The sequence below is a fragment of the Drosophila navojoa genome, chromosome 5 (genome assembly GCF_054131105.1).
Source record: "Drosophila navojoa isolate 15081-1374.11 chromosome 5, UAZ_NAV_1.0, whole genome shotgun sequence".
Lineage (NCBI taxonomy): Eukaryota > Metazoa > Arthropoda > Insecta > Diptera > Drosophilidae > Drosophila > Drosophila navojoa.
In genome coordinates, this window is record NC_142893.1 from 20,424,079 (window position 1) to 20,446,505 (window position 22,427).

Consider the following 22,427-nt stretch of genomic DNA (forward strand, 5'->3'; position numbering starts at 1 on the left):
CTTGATGTAAATACGCACACGGGAGCATGTCGCGCGTTTGTACATATCTTTAATTCATGAGCAGGAGAGGATCTGCCTGGTTGCATGGTTGTCTGGCTGCCTTGCTGGCTGGCTGACTGAGCTCAGGCTCGATGGAGGGCGCAAAGTTGACCAACTGCGCGATAAGTCATTGAAAGTCAATAATATGTTACGCGCCTTTCATCGTATTGTATAATAGCAATAACAATAAGAACGTCCAGCCAACTCAGGAAGTGACTGCCCTGCATCTGTATTGCTGTATCTGTGTATCTCCAGTTGTATCTGTATCTAGAGCGTAGAGCTCTTCGAGTAGCAACAGTGGCGTCCACCAATGTGTGTCTTATTTATGACTGCAGCGCCTATCTGAGATTTGTTTTTCATTAATTATGCATCTGGTTGGCTGTTGGGGCCCCCGCAGTCGCTGCCCGATGATAAATAGCTCGAGATTAATAAGGCGCCTGGCCAAATGGCGTGGAAAACATGAACATGTGATATGAACGTTTATTAAATTTGTTTCTTGATTCATATCGCTTGGCGCAGAGCGGAGCGCGCTCATCGTTCAGCCTTCTTCCCCCCTTTTCCTCATTCGAATGGCATCATTAGTCGACTGTTTGCATAAATTATGACCGCGATATTGCGGCCTGGCAGGATGCGAGCGCAGTCAGAAGCAATCGTTCGTTTGATTATGTTATGTAACATTGATTCTAATCGCAGCCGATTGAAAGGCGAGCCGGGCATTTAGCTGGATAGGCAGTTACCCGAAGGGCGAGCCCTTAAAATATTAATAATTCTTATGAACGTCTACAAAGTATCGATGATTATTTTTGATTCCTTGGTCATTTTTGATTCCTCTTCGTATATTGAGTAGAACTTTCCGTCTATTTGACTTGCCATCGCTTATATAGTCATATATATTTTCTTCTTATAATCGATCTTATAGATATATTTACTCTGAGTATAATAAATCAAGCAATGCTGACATGTATAATAGTTTTAATATAATATTTCTAGTGAAATCGGAGCTGAAGTCTTTTCAGTTTATATGCATGTAAGATAAAAAAGCTGATTGATTTGCGGATTGAACAAACTGTCAGTTCTGAAAAAAACCCACTATAAAGCCCAATGATAGTTTAACTGAAATGTCGATATTTTATTTTACCGATTATTAGGCAGCTGCGTATATCCGTCAACTAGATTATGATTGATTAATTATTCCAATTAGAAACTCATGTATGCTCAGGCAGTTGCCATATGTGACTACTTTATAAATAAAATACTTACTATTGGTAGAGATAAGAACTTAGGATCTCTTTTAAGCCGTATAGAAAAATATATATTATATAGATATATACATATGTATATATTAAATAAAAAGAACACGCATTTTGATTGTATTCAAATTGTTTTTATTTTAGTCGTGTTTTTTTGTTGCATTTGTTGTTGTTGTTGTTTTTCATTTGCATTTCAATTTGTATAACCTAATTTGTGAAATTGAAATTTGAAGATATTAAACAAAATAAATTCTAGCTTTCAAATCGTTATGTCCAAGTCGTTAACTATACAAGAAATGTTGATTATTATCATTAGTGTGTCTCATTAATATTATTATTATAATTATTATAATTATTATTATCGCTGTAGTAAATTGTTACCAAAAAACTCTAACGCAGATTATGCATAAGAATACATATATGTATATATATATATTTATGTATATATATATATATATGTGTTATATATTATATTATATATATATATATATATATATATAGGTATATATCTTTATAATTTATATGTATGCGTGTCTAACTTGCTGATATGGGATGCTAAAATTATGGTAGGGGGGCGGTTGTACAATACAATACAATAGAATACAAAAATTACACAATTTTTAATACGCGAATTGTTTTACAAATATTTAAGAGTAAAAGTAGATTTTAATCCTCACAGACTCACTTTAATTACAAACAAACAATTCATAATTATCCTTTATTGTTAATCAGATTTCAGCAACGTTTAACGGAATCTAAATTGTTCGATATATTATAGTATACATTTACATGTATCTATGTATGTATAAGTGGGGTTAGGACTCAGCTCTGTGTGTTTGGGTTTTTCTTCTTCTTGATTTATGCATACTATAGCTTAATATTAGCGGAGCTTCCGTTTATTGTTTGTTGTTTGGGTTGCCTGCTGCTGTTTTATTTATTTATTTGATTTGCATTATTTGTTGAGTGTCACTTTCATTCATTTGTACATCAACGAGAATTCCCCCTCACACCTGGTGGCGTGGCGTGGGATAACACTGGCCGCCTGTCGCCTAGAACCAGTACAGATCCTTTGACGATTCCTGCACTTGAGCCTCCAGACCTTTTTGTTGTGGCCAACAAAGAGCAGCAAAGCCAAAAACCAAAAGCCAAAAAATAAAAGAGAAATAAAAGACATTTCATTAAAACACAATCACAATGAACAGAGGTCAAGGCATGGCCATTGCCATGACAATGGCCAGCATGCCTCGAGTCCTTGTGGCCAGTGGAGTCGAGTGAGTACGCACCTGCCATGGTCGGATAGCTCGAGTAGGCTGCCGCACTCTCCAGGGCATGTGCCGTCTGCTGGTCGTGGTGAAGTCTGCGCCGATGCCGAACAAAGCGATTTCCCATTGCGAAAGATATGCAAAAACCAGATCGAGAATTTAAGTTTGTGTTTGCTTCAGTCTTAAGCAGATGCAAATACTTGAAATTGTTTCCAAGTACTTGCCATTGAGTTGTTATCAATTATGCATACATATACTTATAATATTATTTGATACATAAAATATTGTATTAGACATAATTATATAATATTACTATTATTTATTAATATTATATGTGTGTTAAAAAAAGTTTTATTATCGTTGACTCTTTATTTATTGGCTGTTATTTTAGACAGTCGAGTCTCGATAATTTGTACCCCGCTAAATTTTTAAGTTTTATCCCCTTGAAAGGAATATGTTCTGTATAATTCTCGATAATTTAATTTTCTGATAATTCTCTGTGTAAATCGAACAAAAAACTGATCTTGCCATTTCGAATTATCGGGATTTTACTGTATATATATATTTATTCCCACATAAGAAAATCAAAGGGAACTTTTTTATGTGAAGAGCTTCGTTTGACAAGTTTATTTCTAATAGATATATAATTTAGTTCGTTTCTGTACATCTATAAAAAATCATGTAAGAAATATAATAAGAATAATAATAATAATATAAATAAATAAAATAAATAATATAATAAATTAATATAATATATCTCTCTCTATCTGCATATCCCATATACAGGCAATATATCTATATATTAGATACTTGATTTGTTTCTGTTTCTTGTAATCAAGAAGACTCCCTTTTCAATTACTTAAACCCAAAATAGTAAAATATATAGAACCAAATTTATGATAGAGATACACCTTATAGGTATGGTATGTTACAGATTGCAGTTGTATAAGACTCATATTTGCAAACTGTATTTGTATGAATAAAATTTCTTTGAGAATAAATAAATTTGAAAACAGATTTATATGACTAAAAAGTTTTTAAGCAATCTACTACATACTGAATATTATTGCATAATTGACATAAATAGTTATCTATCCATACTGGAGCTATGAGATTTTTCCATATATATATTTAAATTGAACAGAAACCGAATTTCTATTTTAGTTTGTGAATTTACTTTAATTTAGTTTGAAATCGAGACTTGACTTTTACTTAATAATTTAGTATGCGCATTTAGCTTAATTTCATTTATAGAGTCATGTTAACTATTTGATGCTTTTAGCAGTGTCTTGCGATTGGGCTCACCTTGTGCCGTGGCTGTACTGCTGGGGCAGTCGCAGCAGGCTGCCGTACTGTGCCATGTTGTGGTGGTAGGCATGCGCGTGGGCTGCATGCGCATGCGCCGCATGCGCGTAGGAACCATAGTGCGCGGCGGCCGCATGCGGCACCCAGGGATCTGCGGCGTAGCCCGAGTCTGTCGCGGTGCCGTACAAGTCGCTAACCTGGAAGGGTCGAAGCAGAGAGATATCGCCGATGGGCGAGTGAGTGAGCAAATCGAACTACAACTTATTTTGCGAATGCGTGCCGCAGCTGGCTGAGCCGGAGTGGCTGGGTAATTGCGGCACGTATTGCAGTTAATCGTTGCGGCTTTTCGGCTTTTGTGGCCGATTGTTTATGCAGCCGACACTTACCTGTGGATGCGTGGGGGCGGGTATGGGATGCACGTAATTGCTGTTCCAGAACGATGGTGGGAAATTGCGACTCGACATTGGGCTGCTGCCATCTGCAAAGAGGAGAGATCGAAAAGCATGAGAGCCAAACCAGTTGCCAATCGAATCGCCCAACTCTAATAGGTCAAAACTCGAGGAGTGCCAGCCATCCCCATTCCCCATTCCCCAGTCAATTCAAGTGCATAATGATAAAGTGAGCAGCAGCAGCAGCAGCAGCCGGGATGCAATCGCAAATGGCTGCTGAGGGAGCCACGTACTCGACGTGTTGTGTCGTCGGCGCCACGGCTTGTTGCAAATAACTGAGCGGAATGTTTGTTGTCGCTGCCCTGTTCAGGATCATCACTTGTATTAAATGGTTGTAAATCTACGCGCTTATGAAATCGCAAAGACGAACACGCAGACATCTCCATTATGTGTGTGGAGTGTGTGGAGTGTAATGGAGCTGCCGTTGCCGCTGCTGTTGCCTCTTGAAAATTGTTGCCGAAAATAGCAACAACTTTTGGTTGGCTGGCTGGCTGGCGTCTGTGGCATGCATGCATGCATGCACATGTGCCAAGGACTGCAACTGGGGACAGCCACAGCCACAGGCACAGGCACAGCTACAGTCAGAGTCAGAGTCGGAGTCGGAGTCGGAGGCACAGTGCATAGGCGCATTTGCGTTGACAACATTCCAAACTCAATTCAAGAGAAAAATATATACACAACAACTGCAGAAGTGAGTCGCCGCTAGACTCCTCATCGAGTACTCGAGTAGAGGCGACTCCTCCTGAGGGTACGCAGCAGCTTTGAGGATATGCAGCGAAGCAGCCGTCGCGAGTCACAAGTCGCGACTTGCCACGGCACGTTGTGAGTGTGCCTTGAATGCTGATGATGTGGCTGAGTTGGCTCTTGCCTCATGCCTCATGCTGCTTGTCTCTTGGCTGACTGACTTGGTTGGCTGTTTGGCTGCTTGGCTGCTTGGTTGGTTGGCGATGCCGCGTGCCCCATTCAGCTGCGCAGCCTGCGCAAAAAAGTCGTCATCGTCGCCAACTTTGAGCATCATTCACTCACTCGCCCCACTGACGGCCAGGAATTCCCATTAATGTGCAAACAAGCAGCAGCCAGCCTCAGTCGCAGCCAGCCTCAGCTGCAGCCAGATTTGATAAAACACTCTCCGCCCGGCCGCCCGACCGCCCGACCGCCCGACCGCCCGCATCGTTTTCACTTTCATTCTCAAAGCGAAAGCCGCCAAAGTTGAGCTGCTGCAATGGCTACCTGTGCAGCCGTTCACCTTTCACCTGATCTAATGAAGTTGCACACGGCAGATAGCAGTTGGCTGATAAGCGCAGATCACAGGACACACACACACGTGCGGCACTCGAGTCCTTTGTCCTTAGCTGTCCAGCGTCTGGCTTAATTTAGGCCTGCTCAGGCCTATCGGCTGGCATCTGCGTCAGCGGCGGGTGCCAAGGAATTTTAAATCGAATTCCTTGAGCATCTAATTAAATGCTCGCAGCACATTCGAATATCATATGAAAGTGCCACAGAAAAAGAAAACCAAAAACAAAATACAACAACTGGGGGCCCCGCACAACAATAGAAGCAACTGCAACAACAACAACAACAACAACAGCTGAAGGCTGCAGCTGAGAACGTCTCGGGCCATCTACACATTTTCTCTCGATGTTGATGATATTTTAGGAGCCAGAACAGAAGCCACAACAACTGAAAGTGCAAGCGTGCCACACACTCAACACACGTGTATGTATGTGCGTGTGTGTGTGTGTGTGTGCCATGCGAGTGTATCTCGAGTGAGCAGTTAATTGAAATGCATTTTAAAACCGTAATGAGGAATCTATGCGGCATTCGGCATTGGCACCGCCAGACGAACCGCACAGCAACAACAACAACAACAACAGCAGCAGTAGCAGCATCAGTGAACAGCAACAACAACAACAACAACATCGACCACATCGCATTCCGGCGACATTTTATAGCACATTCCAACTAGATATATATCTATATATATATGCATACATACACATATACATATATATACACACATACAAATATATATATATTATATATAAACAACAACAAATAGCTGCACATCGCAGCTACAACGAGAAAAATCTATATAAATATACTGAATAGTTTTTAAAAGTGCGCACATCAATGCAAAAATCGCTGTCTCTCTGTGTATGTGTATGTGTGTGTGTGTGTGTGTGTGTGTGTGTGTGTGTTAACCACTCAAATAGACAAATGGCCAAAATGAACTTTAAATACCATTAAGTAGCGTCACAATAAAGCTAAATAAAAAACCAACAACAACAACAACAAGTGAAACGTGAATAAAGTTTTTTGTTTCGTGTTTTGTTTTTTTTTTTTCTTTTCAAATTTATTTTTGTTTTGTTTTCTTTACGTTTGAATTGCGCAAGTTTCACAACTCAGCTCAGTGGGTGAGTGGTTTTCTAGTGGTTATACATTAGCTAAAATACCAAACAATTTTAATAAACCCATTTGATTCGACTAATATTAGTCAAGAATTATATTTAATTTCTCTTAAGATCTTGATTATAGCAATTAACGTTTCAGTTAATTTAAAAAAATATATATTTTTAAGTAAATTTATTTTTACAAAATTCACGTTTCTAAAGAAAAATTACTGAAGTTGCTGCATTTCATATTTTTTTGTTTGTGTGAATCCTTTCAACTATTTGATTTAGTATATTAATAAAACTTGAGTAAAAATATAATATAGATAAGCAGCCCAAGCCCAGTAATGCTTGATAACTCATATTCACAATTAAATATCGTTCGAAAAATATTATTTGAAAATACGAAAAATAATATTTGTTAATACAAATTTTATATATAGTCTATAGCATTAAATTGAACAACTGAACAGTAGTCTTTAAAATCAAAGTTCCTTTTGTATTTTAGAGAATTATTTAGATATTATAAACTTTTTATCGAAAGATCTCCTTGATAATAAATTAAATATTTTTCCTATTGTAAATACGATTAATATCCAAAAGGACAGTCCAAATGAAGTACAATTTTAAGCTTGGGCAACGCTAAGAAGATAATTTCCTAGATGAATTTTTCATATTAAAAATATTGAATTTATCTAAAAAGGTCAGTCCGAATATTTCAATATTATTATTATATTGATAGTTTCATAAGAAAGGTTCATAGAAATGAGAGCATTCCTCATTTCTTTCCCATATGCTCTGTTCTATAATTTTTTATCCTATCCTATTTTCGCTTCTATTTTCTTTATACAGTATCCTCCATTTTATATTTTCTATTTTCATTTCTCTGTTCTCTGTTGTCTATTATCTTTTCTACATTCTCCATTCTTTATACTCCATTACAGGATTTTCTAATCCAAAGTCTTCTCATATGAAGAGATAATTGCTAAAAGATATTTTACAATTAGTTAAACTCGCTTTGTTCAACAATTTCATCTAAATGAAATCTTGCTGTAATAAATTATATTTGCTGACTATACCACACCAACACACATACACCCACACACCCACACATCTATGCAATCTCTTTCAGGTAGCTCAACGATATTGGAATAGTGATTGAATCTGATTGGATTTATTCAGGCAACATAAACGTGAATTTGCAATTAACGCGCGTGTCGAATCAAATTTTACTGAGCCGAAAATTGCGCAATCAAAGCGCCAAACTGTGAGCCAAAGCCATTGTCGCTCCCCCTCCACAGCCAATCCCCCCAGCCATCCCCTGCAGATGCACACACACACACACACCCCTGCTGACTGCCTCCTGGCGAATTGGAAGCCACAGAAACTCAATAAAAGGCAGCGGAGCATTTAATGCGACTCTACGGCTACGACTACGATTGCGATTCCATTTCGATTGCGATTGCGACTGCGATTAGCGGTAAAAAGAAATAAAGCCACAAATTGTTCAACTGCTCGTTTATTGGCCACATTTTGTGGGTGGCTGCTGAGCTGAGCTGAACTGAACTTGAATTGGAAGAACACGTACGAAACATAAACATTACCTGAACGACCTGCTTAGCATGCAAATGCCTCTGTGTGACGACCAAACAGTTGCTAATTGATAGATTGAGCAGAATTCGGCTAATTTGAATGGCCTTAGATGAGCCACCATAAATTTGTAAATTATTGAAGTGGAACTTTTGCCACATATATGTACGTCACAATTTAAAGCTTAGAGAAAGAATTTCATATATGAGCAACTTTAAGTAATCCCAATATGAAATTGATAGCATACATTGCATCTTTTACAGCTTTAAATTTAAAAATTTAAATTTTAGCAATTGCGCAAAAGTTATATCTCTGCGAATCTTGTAGATTTTAGCATCAAGAAATTAAATATAGTTATAGGAGCTGCAACCGTTGAGCTCTATAAAGGAGTAACTCTAAGCCTTTTCCACAATGAGACCCATAATACATATAGTTTTCTTTTTGAGAAGCATGGCGAAATTTTTACCGATATAGCTGTAATATGCCTGGAGACTCAGAAAAGTGAAAAGATCTTTTAAAATCCAAATAAGAAGGAAACGGGCGTGGAAAAAGGGCTCTCCGAATTTATAGATTCTTAGAGCCCTGATCATGAGCTACCTATTTTTCCTACCTCTGATTTTTCTACTTACGAAATTTTAGTTTTCTCATTCTAAGCATTGTCTAAATATTTATAGTAACACACTGTGGATATTTTTCCCGGTTAAAATGACTCCTAAGGAACCGTCGTTATGTCTAGAAGACGCAATAAACATATAGTTTGTCTGGGCACCAGAATGTTCATCTTAATAACCGTATATCCAGATTACTGTATTTTCTTCCAACAATCCGCATGTGCCCAAAGCAGGGCTGTTTGCTATTGTATTTGCTGACAGACTATGAAGCAAGGCTGTCTCTTTTAGTCTCTCCTCTTGAACGTTGGCCAAATATTCATATTGAGAGACTGCGGCTCAGTTAGAGTTTTGGCAACTTGTTTGAGGCTTGCCACAGCTTTAAAATTTGACTGAAAGTTGTCAAAGCATTTTCGCAAGCCGCAGAGCAGAACACATGTAGTACTTGGTGTTTCGTTTAGTTTGTCGTGTGTTCTAAGCAGATGCGAGCACAAAGAATTGCATACAATTTAAAAATAAAATGAATATGAAAGAGCGAGATGCGAGATGCGAGATGCGAGAAGCGAAGGAGAAGCTGCGTGACGGGCCACAAAAGCTGACAGGACAGAGAGGGTGGGCGAGAGGGCGGCTGGTTGAGGGAACGGGGACAAGCATGAACAAACAAAACGTTTATCTTCATTAAAGGAGGTAATTAATTTTGAAATCGAAAGAACAAGCGAGTGGCAAGTGGCAACTTGATTTATTTGGTTTATTGTGCGACGCAATGGCATTCGGCACTGCGAATGGGGCAAAACTGCAAGGCAAGGGCCGACAGCGAACAGAGGGCAGGGGCCTCGGCTGCATTGTCTGACTAAAGGCAGACAGACGCTGATCATCTCTTGCAAGCAGCAGACGCGAGGTTCATTTGAATAGTTTCAAGGCAAGGCAAAGCGAAGGAGAACAATTTCTATGTCAGCTGAGAGAATGGGACGGGGACGGAATCTAATCGGATCATAGTTTAAGTTCAGTTCCAATTTGAATTTCTGGGAAACGAGCGTAGGCCTATTTAATGGGCACTTCCCATTGCCATTGCCAGTTGCATTTCCCATTTCCACTCTCATTCCGCATTGCACGCGACATTTTAATAACTCGCTCTGATTCCTGGCTAATTATGAGATTTTGGCCTGGGCTCCGGCTTGATTCCCTTGCCGATTCCGGGTAATTGCGAACGCCAACACGCAAACTGACAGCCGGGACAAGTACATGACATGTGCGGCTCTTTTGATCAGCATGTAAATGCTGACTGTGAGTCGAGGGGGAGCGAGTGGGGGGCGGAGGGGGGCGACTGGGAGTATGTGTGTGCACCTACCTTTTGTTTCCTTATTGCTGTAGTTGAGCGCCCGGGAGAAGTGCTCGTCGACCACGCTGGCCGTGTCGCCGGAGTAGTTGGTGAATACAACGCAGGTGGCCGACAGATATTGAGCGCGTCCTTGGCTATTGCTGCCGCCGATGCCGGTTAGGCCGCCGCCGCCTCCTCCACCGCCGCCGGCTCCTCCGCTGCTGCTGCTGGTGTCCAGTGGCAGCTCCTTGGACATGGCGCCCGTGGCTGAGCCGACGCCGCCCGAGGACGCTGGCCCCGTGCCGTGCAGCGAGTGCGGATGCGAATGGGCGTGGGAGTGCGCGTGCGAGTGCGGATGCCGCGGCGAGTCCGGGCCAGAGGAGCAGGATGATTCGTTGTGATGATGCTGTTGGGAGCCCACCAGGCGCGCTGCAAACAAATACCAAATATTTCATTATTTTAATGACAGTCATAGAACGGAACGGAACGGAGGTGCGAAGTTCATTGCATTGCTGCATCGCTCGCTGCCTGCTGCCTGTTGCCTGTTGCCTGCTGCATTTCCGCAATAAAATATGATATAAATTATTAAATGTTAACTCGTCGGAATGTCGGCGAACAATCTCAAAAATGTGCAAATTAATTAACCAATCTCGCTATCCCTCTCTCTCTCTCTCTCTCTCTCTCTCTTTTTAACATTCTATACATATAGATCTCTCTCTTTCTCTGTCTCTTTCTCACTCACTCACTCACTCGGTCACTCCATCACGTTCTTCGGTACATTTAAACGGCAGCACATTCCTTCAGCCATGGCGAACAATCGATCTTCGCCGCTGTCAGCCAGCAATGTGAATAAACATGCTTATTTTTATTGGATTTATCGCTCACTAAGCTGGATATTAAACGCATAAATACACATGTATGTCTCACTATCGCACAATCATATAAGTAAACACAATATATCAGTGTATATATTAAAAATTTATATAAAAGTTTCTTTAGCTATGCAGAAAACTAAAGCTAGCTAAGCTACTCTTTATAAAATCGGAATATCTGAAAAGGCTAAGATGGAAAGCATTATAGAAACTGATAGAAGTAATAATATATTGAAAATATTATGGAAATAATAAATAATAAACAACTGATAAAATTGACATAGTGAAAATATTATAGACATAATAAATATTATAAATATTGATAAAATTTATATGTATTTATAAAACATTTCAAGAGCTGAATTATTTGAAATTAATAATCCCTAAAACACTGTTCACAATCACTTTTTAAATTTCATTGTCAATTTTAGTATTTTCTCTAAAAGTTCAAGGTTTTTCTTGAAATTATTTTAGTTTAACTCTAAACAAAAATTAACTTTTATAAATTTGTATTAATATGAATTTGTCAAATTTGTTTTTTTTTCTATAATTTATTCTCAATTTCAGCTCAATAGCAATCCCAATATTTTACTCCGTGTGTACTTTATATCATGCATATCTATATAAAATCCATATAATAGCCAATTTATTTGCGATAATTTTTATACACATATCAGTCAAGTCATCGGCTTGCATGTTATTCGGTTGCCGTTATAACAGGAATATTTGAACCCATGCGAATAGCCTGAGAGACACATTTCAAGATTTATATACTATATATTGAATAAAGTATTTCAATTTATAAAAATCAAATTATAAAATATATATGTTATAATTTTGAAAACTATAAGCTCTCAATATATAAAGTATTATACTTCCATACATTTCTATTTTCCCTCTTATCTTCTCTTATAGTTCTTTATATTCTTTCTTTAACTAACAGATGAGACACATTTTCATCTATATATATCTCATATATTCATAAAGACATTTTAGACCGAGTTATCCCATGCCTTCCAGCATCGCAAGCAATGAATATGAACTTCAGCTTCTTCTTCTCCCGTTCACCTGCTAACAAATTTCAGTTTTAGCTTACCTTCAGCTTCGCTGCGCGGCACGATGAGATCCTCTTCTTTGGTTTGGTGTGTCCGGCTGTGCAGGCCGTGGCCGGGCCCGGCGCCGCTCAGCACGGGACTCATGCCGAGGCCGGCGCTGGAGGCGCCGCTGCCAATGGGCAGATTGGAGCCGAGCAGTCCGCTGGCCGGTCCGCTGCCCACGCCGACGCCGACGCCAACGCCGCTGCCGCCCACACCGCCCAGCTGCAGCCCAGAGGAGGAGGCTTGATTCGCAACGGCCGCAACGGCCGCGGCTGCCGAATTGTGGGCGGCAGCAACGGCGGCTGCCGCTGCATTGGCGCTCACCGAGGGCGGCAAAATGGGGCTGCAGGGTGAGTGGGAGCTGCCGGAGGCGCTCGACGAGGCGGCCAGCTGCACGCCCGAGGACGAGTACAGATCCTGATTGAACTGAAAGGCATAGAAAGAGATGGCATTAGCTGAGCAGTCAGATAGAGAGTGAGAGATTCAGAGAGTTAGGCAGTTTGGTAGTTTGGCAGCCTAGATGAGTTATGGGCGCGTCGGTGCAAATTGAAAATGACACAATACGAAAATTTATGTTGATGGAAAATGTGCAGTGAGGCCATTAAATTTACGAGCGTTCGCATATTGTCACGCAGTTGCCCAGAAAATAAGGGCAGCTAACCCATTTGGGCGGCGGGGGAAGATGGTGGGGCGGGAGGTCACAGTCCGGAGACGTTCACAAGGCGATAATCACGCCGCAATCTCTACGGCTTGGCGACGTGTCAAACATAATGCGGCGCTCGAGACAATTTACGAGCGCGCTGCGACAACCCCCATCCCTCGTCCCCCTCTCTCCCTCTCTAGCCAACGCCTCTGTGAGCGTTGCACCTTCCCGACGTCTGCTCGCCTTCTGCTCTTTAATGAGCCCATTAGCACAAGCGTTCTATAAGTGGCCGATAACCCCGCGACGGCACATTTGCGAGCAAACGCTTCTAAATTTAAAGCAGCTACGCCCACGCCCCAAGGCGCAGGCCAATTATGAGACAGTCGAGGGGTTAATAATGGGTTAACCAGCACGATCCATTTGAAAAGTGCAGCGCAGGCATCGACAGCAGCTCGTGGCTACCGAATCATGATTTATGTGCAGCAGCACAATGCACCAACTGGCTAGAGAGAGGGTGGGGGGATGGGGGTGTATGAGTGTCAGATACATTCCAGAGCAATGCCAGCAGCAGCTGACACAGTTGCTGCGACAGCTCACTTTATGCTGCTGCGGCCTGTTTACAAAAGGTCTTAATTTGTTGTCACGCCCCCGCCTCCGCGCCCACCCCACCTAGGCAAAACTAATTAGATAGGGCAAAAGTTGCACCGTCATCGAGCAGGACTCGGCAAGGCAAAGTATCTGCATCTCCATACATCGAGCTCAGTCCTCGGCATCTGTATCTGTATCGATGGCAATATCTGCGGCCGTCAATCGGGCTTAAGCACATAATCAATATGTTGCCGCCTGGCCGCTTATCGGGCGACACGATCGCTGCCCGGCCAAGTGCAGTAGCCGACGTGCGAACAATGCGCAGATACAAAAGTATCTCAAAGCAACAGCAGCGACTGTGGCTGTGGCTGTGGCTGCAGCTGCAGTTGATTTTAGCTTTTTTCCTCTCTCTGTTATTAGCTGCAGCGATATTTCGATTATGCTGAGCGCTCAGCGAGCAGCTCACACGGCATAAATCACCTGGCTGTGGCCTGTGGGGCAGACGAACCTGCGACATCTCCGACTTTAACTTTGTGCTTGCCATTTGTTGTTGCTGTTGTTGTTGCAGGCTTATCGGCTGATCGCTGTGTCGCCTGAGCCTTGGCCTGAGCGTGGACGCGCTCTGGCTGTGCCGTTTTGAAGTGCTCGGCAAGAACTAATGGCGATACACACAATAAATTAAGAGAAAGGGCACACACAGACCCGGCAGAAAACCCCAAACAAAAAAGTGGAAGGCAAAGTGTCGACGGGACGACAAAACTGCTCGGCCGAGCTTTGGAGCCTGGGCAAATAAACCGGTCACCGGTCAGCGGTTAGCGGCAAGCGATCAACGATCAACGCTCCGGTCAGCAGGCTGGCTGCTGACTCAATCTGCGATTGGCCAGCCGCAGCGAGCCCTAAGGCAGGCTCTCTCTCGCTCTGCGACGCTCTCAGTGTCGATCTTTTTTGAGTTTATCTGGAGCTCTTTATGGTCATGCAAAAGCATAGAATCAGAATCGTGTCGTATCGGTTACTTACATAAAAGGCCAATTTCGATTTGGTGCCGCGGCCTTGTATAATTGGAACTTGCGACACAAGAATTTCTTTGTGCCACAGCGACAAGCTCCCAGCAGCCAAACGGAGGACAGAGGACAGAGCCCAGACCCAAGTCCAGGCACCCAGACCCAAGACACAGTGCCGGCAGACCCACAGACAGACTCAGCCTCAGTCGCAGTCCCAGACCCAGTCGCAGTCCCAGTTTCAGTTTCAGTTTCGGATTCAGATTCGATGCGAATGTCCCTTTTGGGCAGCACTGTGAAGCGCTGCTGGCATCGTGAGAACTTTTCTGTACTTGTCACACACACACACACAAACACATACATGCGCACAGGCATACAAAAAATCAACAATATCTTCGAAATCAATGTTAGCACTAAAAACAACAACAACAACAATAAGAAAACAAAGCGACATTTGCTGGCGGAATTCCTTGAATCTTCAACTGCTGCTGCTGCTGCTGCTGCTGCTGCGTCCACATCGAAAAACGATTTGCGTTTTGCGTGAATTCTTATGATTTGTTAGGTGGATTTAATTATACCTACTCGCCATCCCCCTCTCTCTCTCTCTCTCTCTCTCTCTTTCTGTCGTTTTCTGTTTCTGTCTGTCTCCCTCTCTCTAAATGTGCCCAATGTCCAACGGCCAGCGTTTCGAATTGTGCGTGTTTATAATTATTATGTTTGCTCACATTTAATCAACTATGATTAATTAAAAATACATTGAGGTCATCTAGCATCTATAAACAATTGGTAGCTATGTATGCATGCCATGAAACTAGCCTGATACATGCCCTGGTTCAGTGGATCTAAACTAATAATTAGTCCATTTGCAATGGGCTCAAAGTGGAAACACACCCACCTAAGTAACTATAGACCCTCATTATACCAAAATATCAAAAAGCTCGATTAACGTGCGAGTTTTGTATATTTTTTATATTGAATCAGAAATGGCATACCAATTTTAGTTGGATTAAACTGAACAATTTAAGTTAATACAACAAAAAACTGGTATGCCATTGCTCATTCAATATAAATAATATTTAAACTCTGCGTGTTCATAGAATTTTGATTTTAATCGCCTTCAAATTGTAGATTTCTGTTGGCCGTCAAAAAAATAATATACTGAGCCTACGCATAAGCAAATATATTGAAATACATTATTAAATTTATAAATATATTACATTTAAATATTAAATTAAATATAGCATAAATATAATTTTAATATATATTGCATTTATTATATCATATATTTATGATATATTTATAAATTTAAAATATTTAGTAATGCGGAAATTTAAGCTTCACAATTGTGTTGGAAAAGTTGTCTTATCTAGCCAGTTTTCAGCAAATATATATAAATGCTGACTTGAAATACTTTAAACAACTTTCGGTATATTTCGAACTTAATGGCAAAAAATAGAATTTACTGATTTTAATTTTTTTTTTTTTTTTTAAATTGAGATAGCATAAAAATAATGGTTTCTTAACGTCTTCTAGCTTTTTTTAAAAACTGCTTTAAAAAAACTATGGCTCAATCCAAATTTGTTATTATTATTATTTAATTTTTTTCTAATATGCTAAAAGAACAAATATTGAGTCAAAGCTAAAAGATGCTGCCTGTCAGTTTCTATGAAAAAAGATTTCAAAATAATCTATTAAATCTTGGATTTATTAGATTATTTCGCAATAAATTTTCATAGCAATTAATTCTGCATATAATCCAAATTATCATTGCTACAGATATTTATATAAAATATTTGAAATTTTTTATTTATTTTAACAATATTTAACTCTTTTAGAGTCGCTGTTTTATATTATTTTATTTATTTATTTATTTATTTAATTTATTTATTTTTATTTTTTTGTTCTTCTTTGCTATTGAAACAATTCGACCTATTTGGATCTATTTATGATTAGCAAATATCGTATACTTCTAGTGTTCAATATAAACTAAAGCATAACTCCAAATCACAGCTAGATCAAATTGTAGCAACTCTTAAGTAAAATATCCTCAAATGAAGTAGAGCTTAAACAGAGACAAAGCAGCAGATGGCAAAGCTGGAAGACACCTTATAAAGTCAGATTCCCATTTTCGACAACAGAGCCAAATTATGTAAACAACCTAATGGTAAGTCAAGTCTGTCAACCAAGAATAATTTGTATGCTAAATGATTAAGGTAAAAGTCTTTGAATGAAAAGACGATTAGAGATAGTGGCTGTGGCATAGGATTTGTAGTTATAAAGTTTAAATGGAATGGCATTATTATTTAGCTAAGAGTTAAGAGTTAACTTACCCTCTCATATTGATAAAATGAACGACTTGGTCCTGCGCGCCCATACAGATATGGATAATAGGCACCGTACATAACTTCTGGGCAGGACACTGCCATCGTCGCAGTTGCAGTGGCCGACAACGCACTCAAATCCCGATCTGTCGATTGAAATTTGTTCGCACAGGTGTATATTATAATGAACGCACGTACACACACAGACGCACAGAGAGCAAGAGAGAGAGAGAGAGAGAGAGAGATGCACACACGCACAACACTAATCACAGTAATCACAGTTTTCCGCGAGCTTTTTCCACAAATTTGCAGTTTTCCTTTTTGCTTTGACAGCCAATTGCTATTCCAATTGCCGTTGGCCGTTTGCTGTCTGCAGTTTTTTTTTCTGTTTATGTTTCTGCTTCTGTTTTTGGAATCAGTTTTGGTCGCGCCCAGGCCTTAGCCACAGCTCGGGCTCTAGGCCGACAAAGATGAGAGAGCGAAAGAAAGAAAAGATCAGCTCTTAAACTATATTCGCCGTGGAAGTGGGATGGGGTGCTGTTGAGGGAGATGGAGTACAGAGTAATTATAAGACCGGTTCTCTCTAGTCGACTTGCAGTATGCGTGCTCTGTTGTTGTATTTGTTACTGTATTTGCTATTGTATTTGTGTTTGTCTTTTTTGCCAACTCCGCTGGCAATGGCGAATTCCAGGAATGAAAACTCCGCTCGGCTAATTATATTTACATATTGTAAAACACCATCGCGTTTGTATCAAGAGCTTTAATTACTTTTTGTCTTTACTTATTTTTGTATTGTTATTTTTTTGTTTTTGGTTTTCTTTTGTTGGCTAAGCGAACTTCTTTCGATGAATTTTCCTCGGCTTTTTTCCTGCAGCTTTCTTCAACCGCTTTGGCTTTGCTTCTATGCGCAGGCAATTGCAATTATCATTTCCACATTGTTGACTGCTGTTAGTTGTTGTTGTTGTTGATGTTGCCTGTTTGATGTTGCTTGTTGGCTGCTGCTATTGTTATTATTGTTGCTGCTGCTACTGCTGCTGCTGCTTTCCTGGCATCCATTATGGGGCCGTTCCCTTGTCCGAGTTTCCGTTGAAACAAACAAAAAAAAAAGCGCTGAAAGACGGCAATGAAATGCATTAAAATTGTTGTCTTGCGTGAAATATACGAGTTCCTCTACACATAATTAGATAACGTAATAGTGCAATAGAGATCCCTCTCAAAGAAATTTCTCTATGCGCTATAACGGATATATATGTATATCTTTTGCATACATACTTAGTTAATTATCTGAGTTTTCTGCTTACTTCTGATATACTTCATATTTTTGAGACCTATATTGTATTTTGAGTACCTATATAACAGTTTAACTACGCAATTAAAGGTGACTAAGGAATTTAAAATTACTTTTGATAATATATATTCGTCCTATAAATAGATATATGATACCGCAAATCTTCGTTCTGACAAGAATTTTAATATTTATCTCAATTTATTCTGTCAGCCACATTTCTTCAAGCAATATTTCATTGTTAAATTTTCAATAATAAATGACAAATATATACATATATATATCTACTTGTGTATATATTATAATATAATATATATATATATTATAGATAATAATTTGTCAAATTTTAATTGAATTATTTTATACAAACATTTTGAATGACATTTATTATACATTCATATATAATTTATTATATATTAGTATTAAATATTATATATATTATTAAATATATTATATTATATTATCATATATGAATATGACATATATGAAAACAAAACAAAAATGAAAACAAACAAATTGCCATAAATATATTTATGATTTCATTTTATCTTTCTTTTTTAAAATAAATATAAAAAGTCAATAGCTGTCGTATTAGAGGAATGTCTATTAACTCAAATTATTACCAATCATTAAAAAACAACACATTTCAAATTCGCTTATCAATTTTATCTAACTATTGGATTATTGTTATTATTTTATTATCTCTCTTAGAGTAAAATAAAATACTTTGAACTGTGTACGGAAAAATATTTTGGAAATATTGATAAATATTGTAAAAGTTGCAGCAAAATTAAAAATGATTTATTATGCCAAAAATGATATTTAAGCGACTTGCCATACTTTTCGAAAACTACACAACTTTTATGTTGAAGAGAACTCAATTTAGTATAAAAAGAGAAAAATAGACTAAAAAAAAAAAAAAAAAAAAATAGTCGGTTCTCTATGCTTTCATACTTTAGTCAATTACTAATAATTTACGGAAATGCTTAAAAGCAGTTTATCATAGTCAATATGTATGTATATATATCAATTATCTATACATATATATATATATATATATATATATATATAGCTGTATATGTATATGAAGCATGCATACAGTGATACTAATTTCATTTGGCATATTCAATTAAACACGAATGAATACTGAAATCTACAACTGCATATATCTATCAGTATTCACTCAGCTTCTGGTGTCTTCGTCTAATTCAATCTGTCAGTTTTATATACACACTCCAACTAAATATTAGTCTATAATTATCATTGTAATGTTCTTTGTGAATAAAGTTGAAATAATTTAGAGGTTCTTCAATGAATTTTTTGCTCTACATTTTCATTAAATCCAATCTATAATAAGAATCTAAAGCAAGAATTTTCAAAATATATATGTATTAGAAACACATCTAATTATAATTATTTTCCTAAATAATGTAAGTCTCATACATTGGGAGATATCTATAAAACTAATAGCAAATATTTCATGAGGTCTTCTCCACACTCAATGTAAATATCATTCTCTCATGTCTAAGCTTGCATATTTAGATTCTGATTGAAATATATATAACTTCCATCACATATACATATATTTTTTATATTATCAAAGATTTCTATATACTTACGCTACAAACAGGTAAAATTTAATCCAATTCGTGAAAAATGTTTTGCTCTGCGAGCTGTTCTCAATTTGTTTCTGTTTCATGCACTTTATAAATAAGCATATATACGTATATTTATAGATATATATGCATATAGATATATAGGTATATTCCTTTGATTTGTATTGGTACTGTGTAGGATAAACACTGTGGGCTTTGTTTGATTCACATTTGGTTAGATTTGCACAGACATTGACGGTTTAATGCCGTCGTTAAAGCACGCGCTTTGCGTTTGGCTTGCAGTTAATTTAAATAGTAATTAAATTGATAAGCACCGGAATTTACACGTGAATATTTAAGATTTTAGCGCTGCTTTTATGGCTGCGACGGAAGCTAGATCGCTGAGGGGAACGGGGGTGGGGTAAGCGGGACAGGGGAACGGGCAAGGGAACGAGATCTGAACGCGAAGCGTACACAAAAACATTTGCTCGCGCACTCAATGAAAATATTTTCGCTAAATCCACAAATGCCAAATTCCATAAATTCTTGCGACTCGGCAGCGCGGCAAACGGCGACGGAGACTGCGACGTAGACTGTGTCGGAGATGGTGGAGACAAACGGCCGATGCTCGCAATCGCATTCGCATTCACATTCACGTTCACAATTAGTTTACGTTACGTCTGCAGCATTAGTTTAGCTCCAAGTGAAGGTGGAAGATGCATCGACGACGGCGATGGCGACGCCGATTTCGAATAAATCTTTTAATTGCACTCAAACCGAATTGCATTTGCTGCGATCGCTCACTTTTTGGCTGGGTTTGAGATGAGAACGCGTCGAAAAGTACGCGAGCGGAAACGCCGCTGCCGCTCGATTGGAAGGGAGAAAACAAACTGGCTGCCAGCTGCTGGCAGTTGTTCGATGGATGCAGTCGCGACAGCGGCAGCGGCGCAGCAGAAGCGCAAACAAAATGGCATTTCGAGCAATCGCCGTCTCGCTCACCACGGCCGTCGAGTGCATGAGCGAGAGCGAGACAACTAGTGTGTGCGCTGTGTGCCAGCATTAAGCAACGCCCACTTGTGTTTGTGTGTGTGTGTTAATGTACCATTTACGTGCAGTCGCTGTTGTTGTTGCTGTTGTTATTGCCAGTGCTGCTGCTGTTGCTGTTGTTAGTGTTGGTGCGCGGTGTCTGAACAAACGATGCCGCGGTGTGAAAATAAAATGGAGTGCGTCTCAATTGTGTCTTGAAGTAGACGGACTCTCGTACTCGAATATCAGGAAATATTTGCTCCTGCCCTGTTCTTCTCTCTCTTTCTGTTCCGTTCTGTTCTGTTCTGTTCTGTTCTGTTATGGTCGGGCTCTCGGCTGCTTGTCGCACTGTTGTCTGATTTTAAAGTCCGTTTCGGCGATAGCAGAAGCCACGCACAGTTGCTGTGCAACACGTACGTACGTACGTAACGCACACAGATTGAATGGAATTTGTATTCGTCCTTTTGTTTGACCGAAAAGTATTTGCCAACTGTGTCAACAGTGTTCCAGTTGGACACAACGTGACGTATACGTACGTTGTATTGATAATAATCTGATTGAGACTGAATAAAATTTATTGTGCTCTTCTCGTTGACAAGGTGTTTGCGTATGTGTGTGAGTGTGTGTGAGTGCATAGCGAACACTTATCCGATAAGTTGAATAGAGTATGTCAAACAGCCTTCAGTGAATCTTCATCAGGCTTATGGACAATGCATTAACATGATTGTTTTATAATGAACTCTTAATCAATGGCCGACAGAAATAAATTACACAAAATAACAACTTTAATTGTGACAATCAAATATATATACATTATACGCAATGCTTAACTTATCAAATTGCAGCTAAAGTAACTTTCTCCGCATTGTCAATAAATAAAACCTATTAGAAATAATTATCTATTTAATTCAAGAGAAAGCTGAGAACTTTTTTGACTTTATTTATTGTTAAGTACAGGTACAGAAGATGCAGATACACTGACGATTTTATATTCTGCCTATAATATAAAGCATTTTCATTTTCATTGGAATGGGACTGGGTTTTATAGACGAATAAATTTTCAACAAGTTACCTCATTTACCTATGACTCACTTTCTCCTTAAAGACTCGCTCTTCATACAAAAATCGCTGTAAAAATGAATGAGAATAATCAAGGAATACTTATGCATAATAAGTATCTTCTTGGCTACTAAATGATTGAATATGTTGAAAAAATAATGCTCGCAAATTTTTGTTAAGTAAAATCTACCAGTTATTCAAAACATTTATAAAATAAATTGGGTTTTCATATCGATTTTACATACCATAGATGACTTTACTTAAAAATTACAATTTTCTTTATTGAATTGGTTAATAAGTTATAAAGTTTTCGATTTCGAGAGCTTTAATCTCAATTTAAATAATTTTTTAATTATTAATTCTTTTTCTGATTTCCATATACTAGATTAATGGTCTAACAAACCAAAACATTAACAGCATTTAGCATTTATAATTTGCTTAATGTGCACAACAGCATATTGTGAATACATAAGTCTAGGAGTCGAAGGAAGGCCCATTTAAATTAATTTTTTTTTTTCGCTTATTTATTTAAATATAATCTGTCAACTTATGAATAAATGAATACAGGCTTACATTTGTACAGGCTTACATTTTGTGTTTGAGTTTATTGACTGAAACATACATCAATTGAATGGCGGCTGGAATACCAGATCTGGTGTTTGTGGTGTAATCCAGTAGGTTAATTGTCAGTAGGTTTACTTGGTTATCTAGCCTCTGGTAATATCGTCTGCT

The 22,427-nt window shown here is 38.8% G+C and overlaps 1 protein-coding gene across 1 annotated transcript; it reads right to left on the minus strand.

Annotated features, from left to right (window-relative positions):
- Positions 1-1,890: 1,890 nt before the first annotated feature.
- vg (transcription factor vestigial) lies at positions 1,891-21,216 on the minus strand. The gene is made up of 8 exons (XM_030382191.2): positions 19,635-21,216; positions 16,740-17,840; positions 12,180-12,606; positions 10,242-10,640; positions 4,243-4,334; positions 3,857-4,053; positions 2,573-2,646; positions 1,891-2,388 (listed from the first exon to the last, which is right to left on the minus strand). Exons 2-8 carry the CDS (start codon positions 16,833-16,835, stop codon positions 2,339-2,341), a joined length of 1,335 nt encoding a protein of 444 aa, XP_030238051.1. The 5' UTR covers positions 16,836-17,840; positions 19,635-21,216; the 3' UTR covers positions 1,891-2,338.
- Between the last annotated feature and the right edge of the window lie 1,211 nt (positions 21,217-22,427).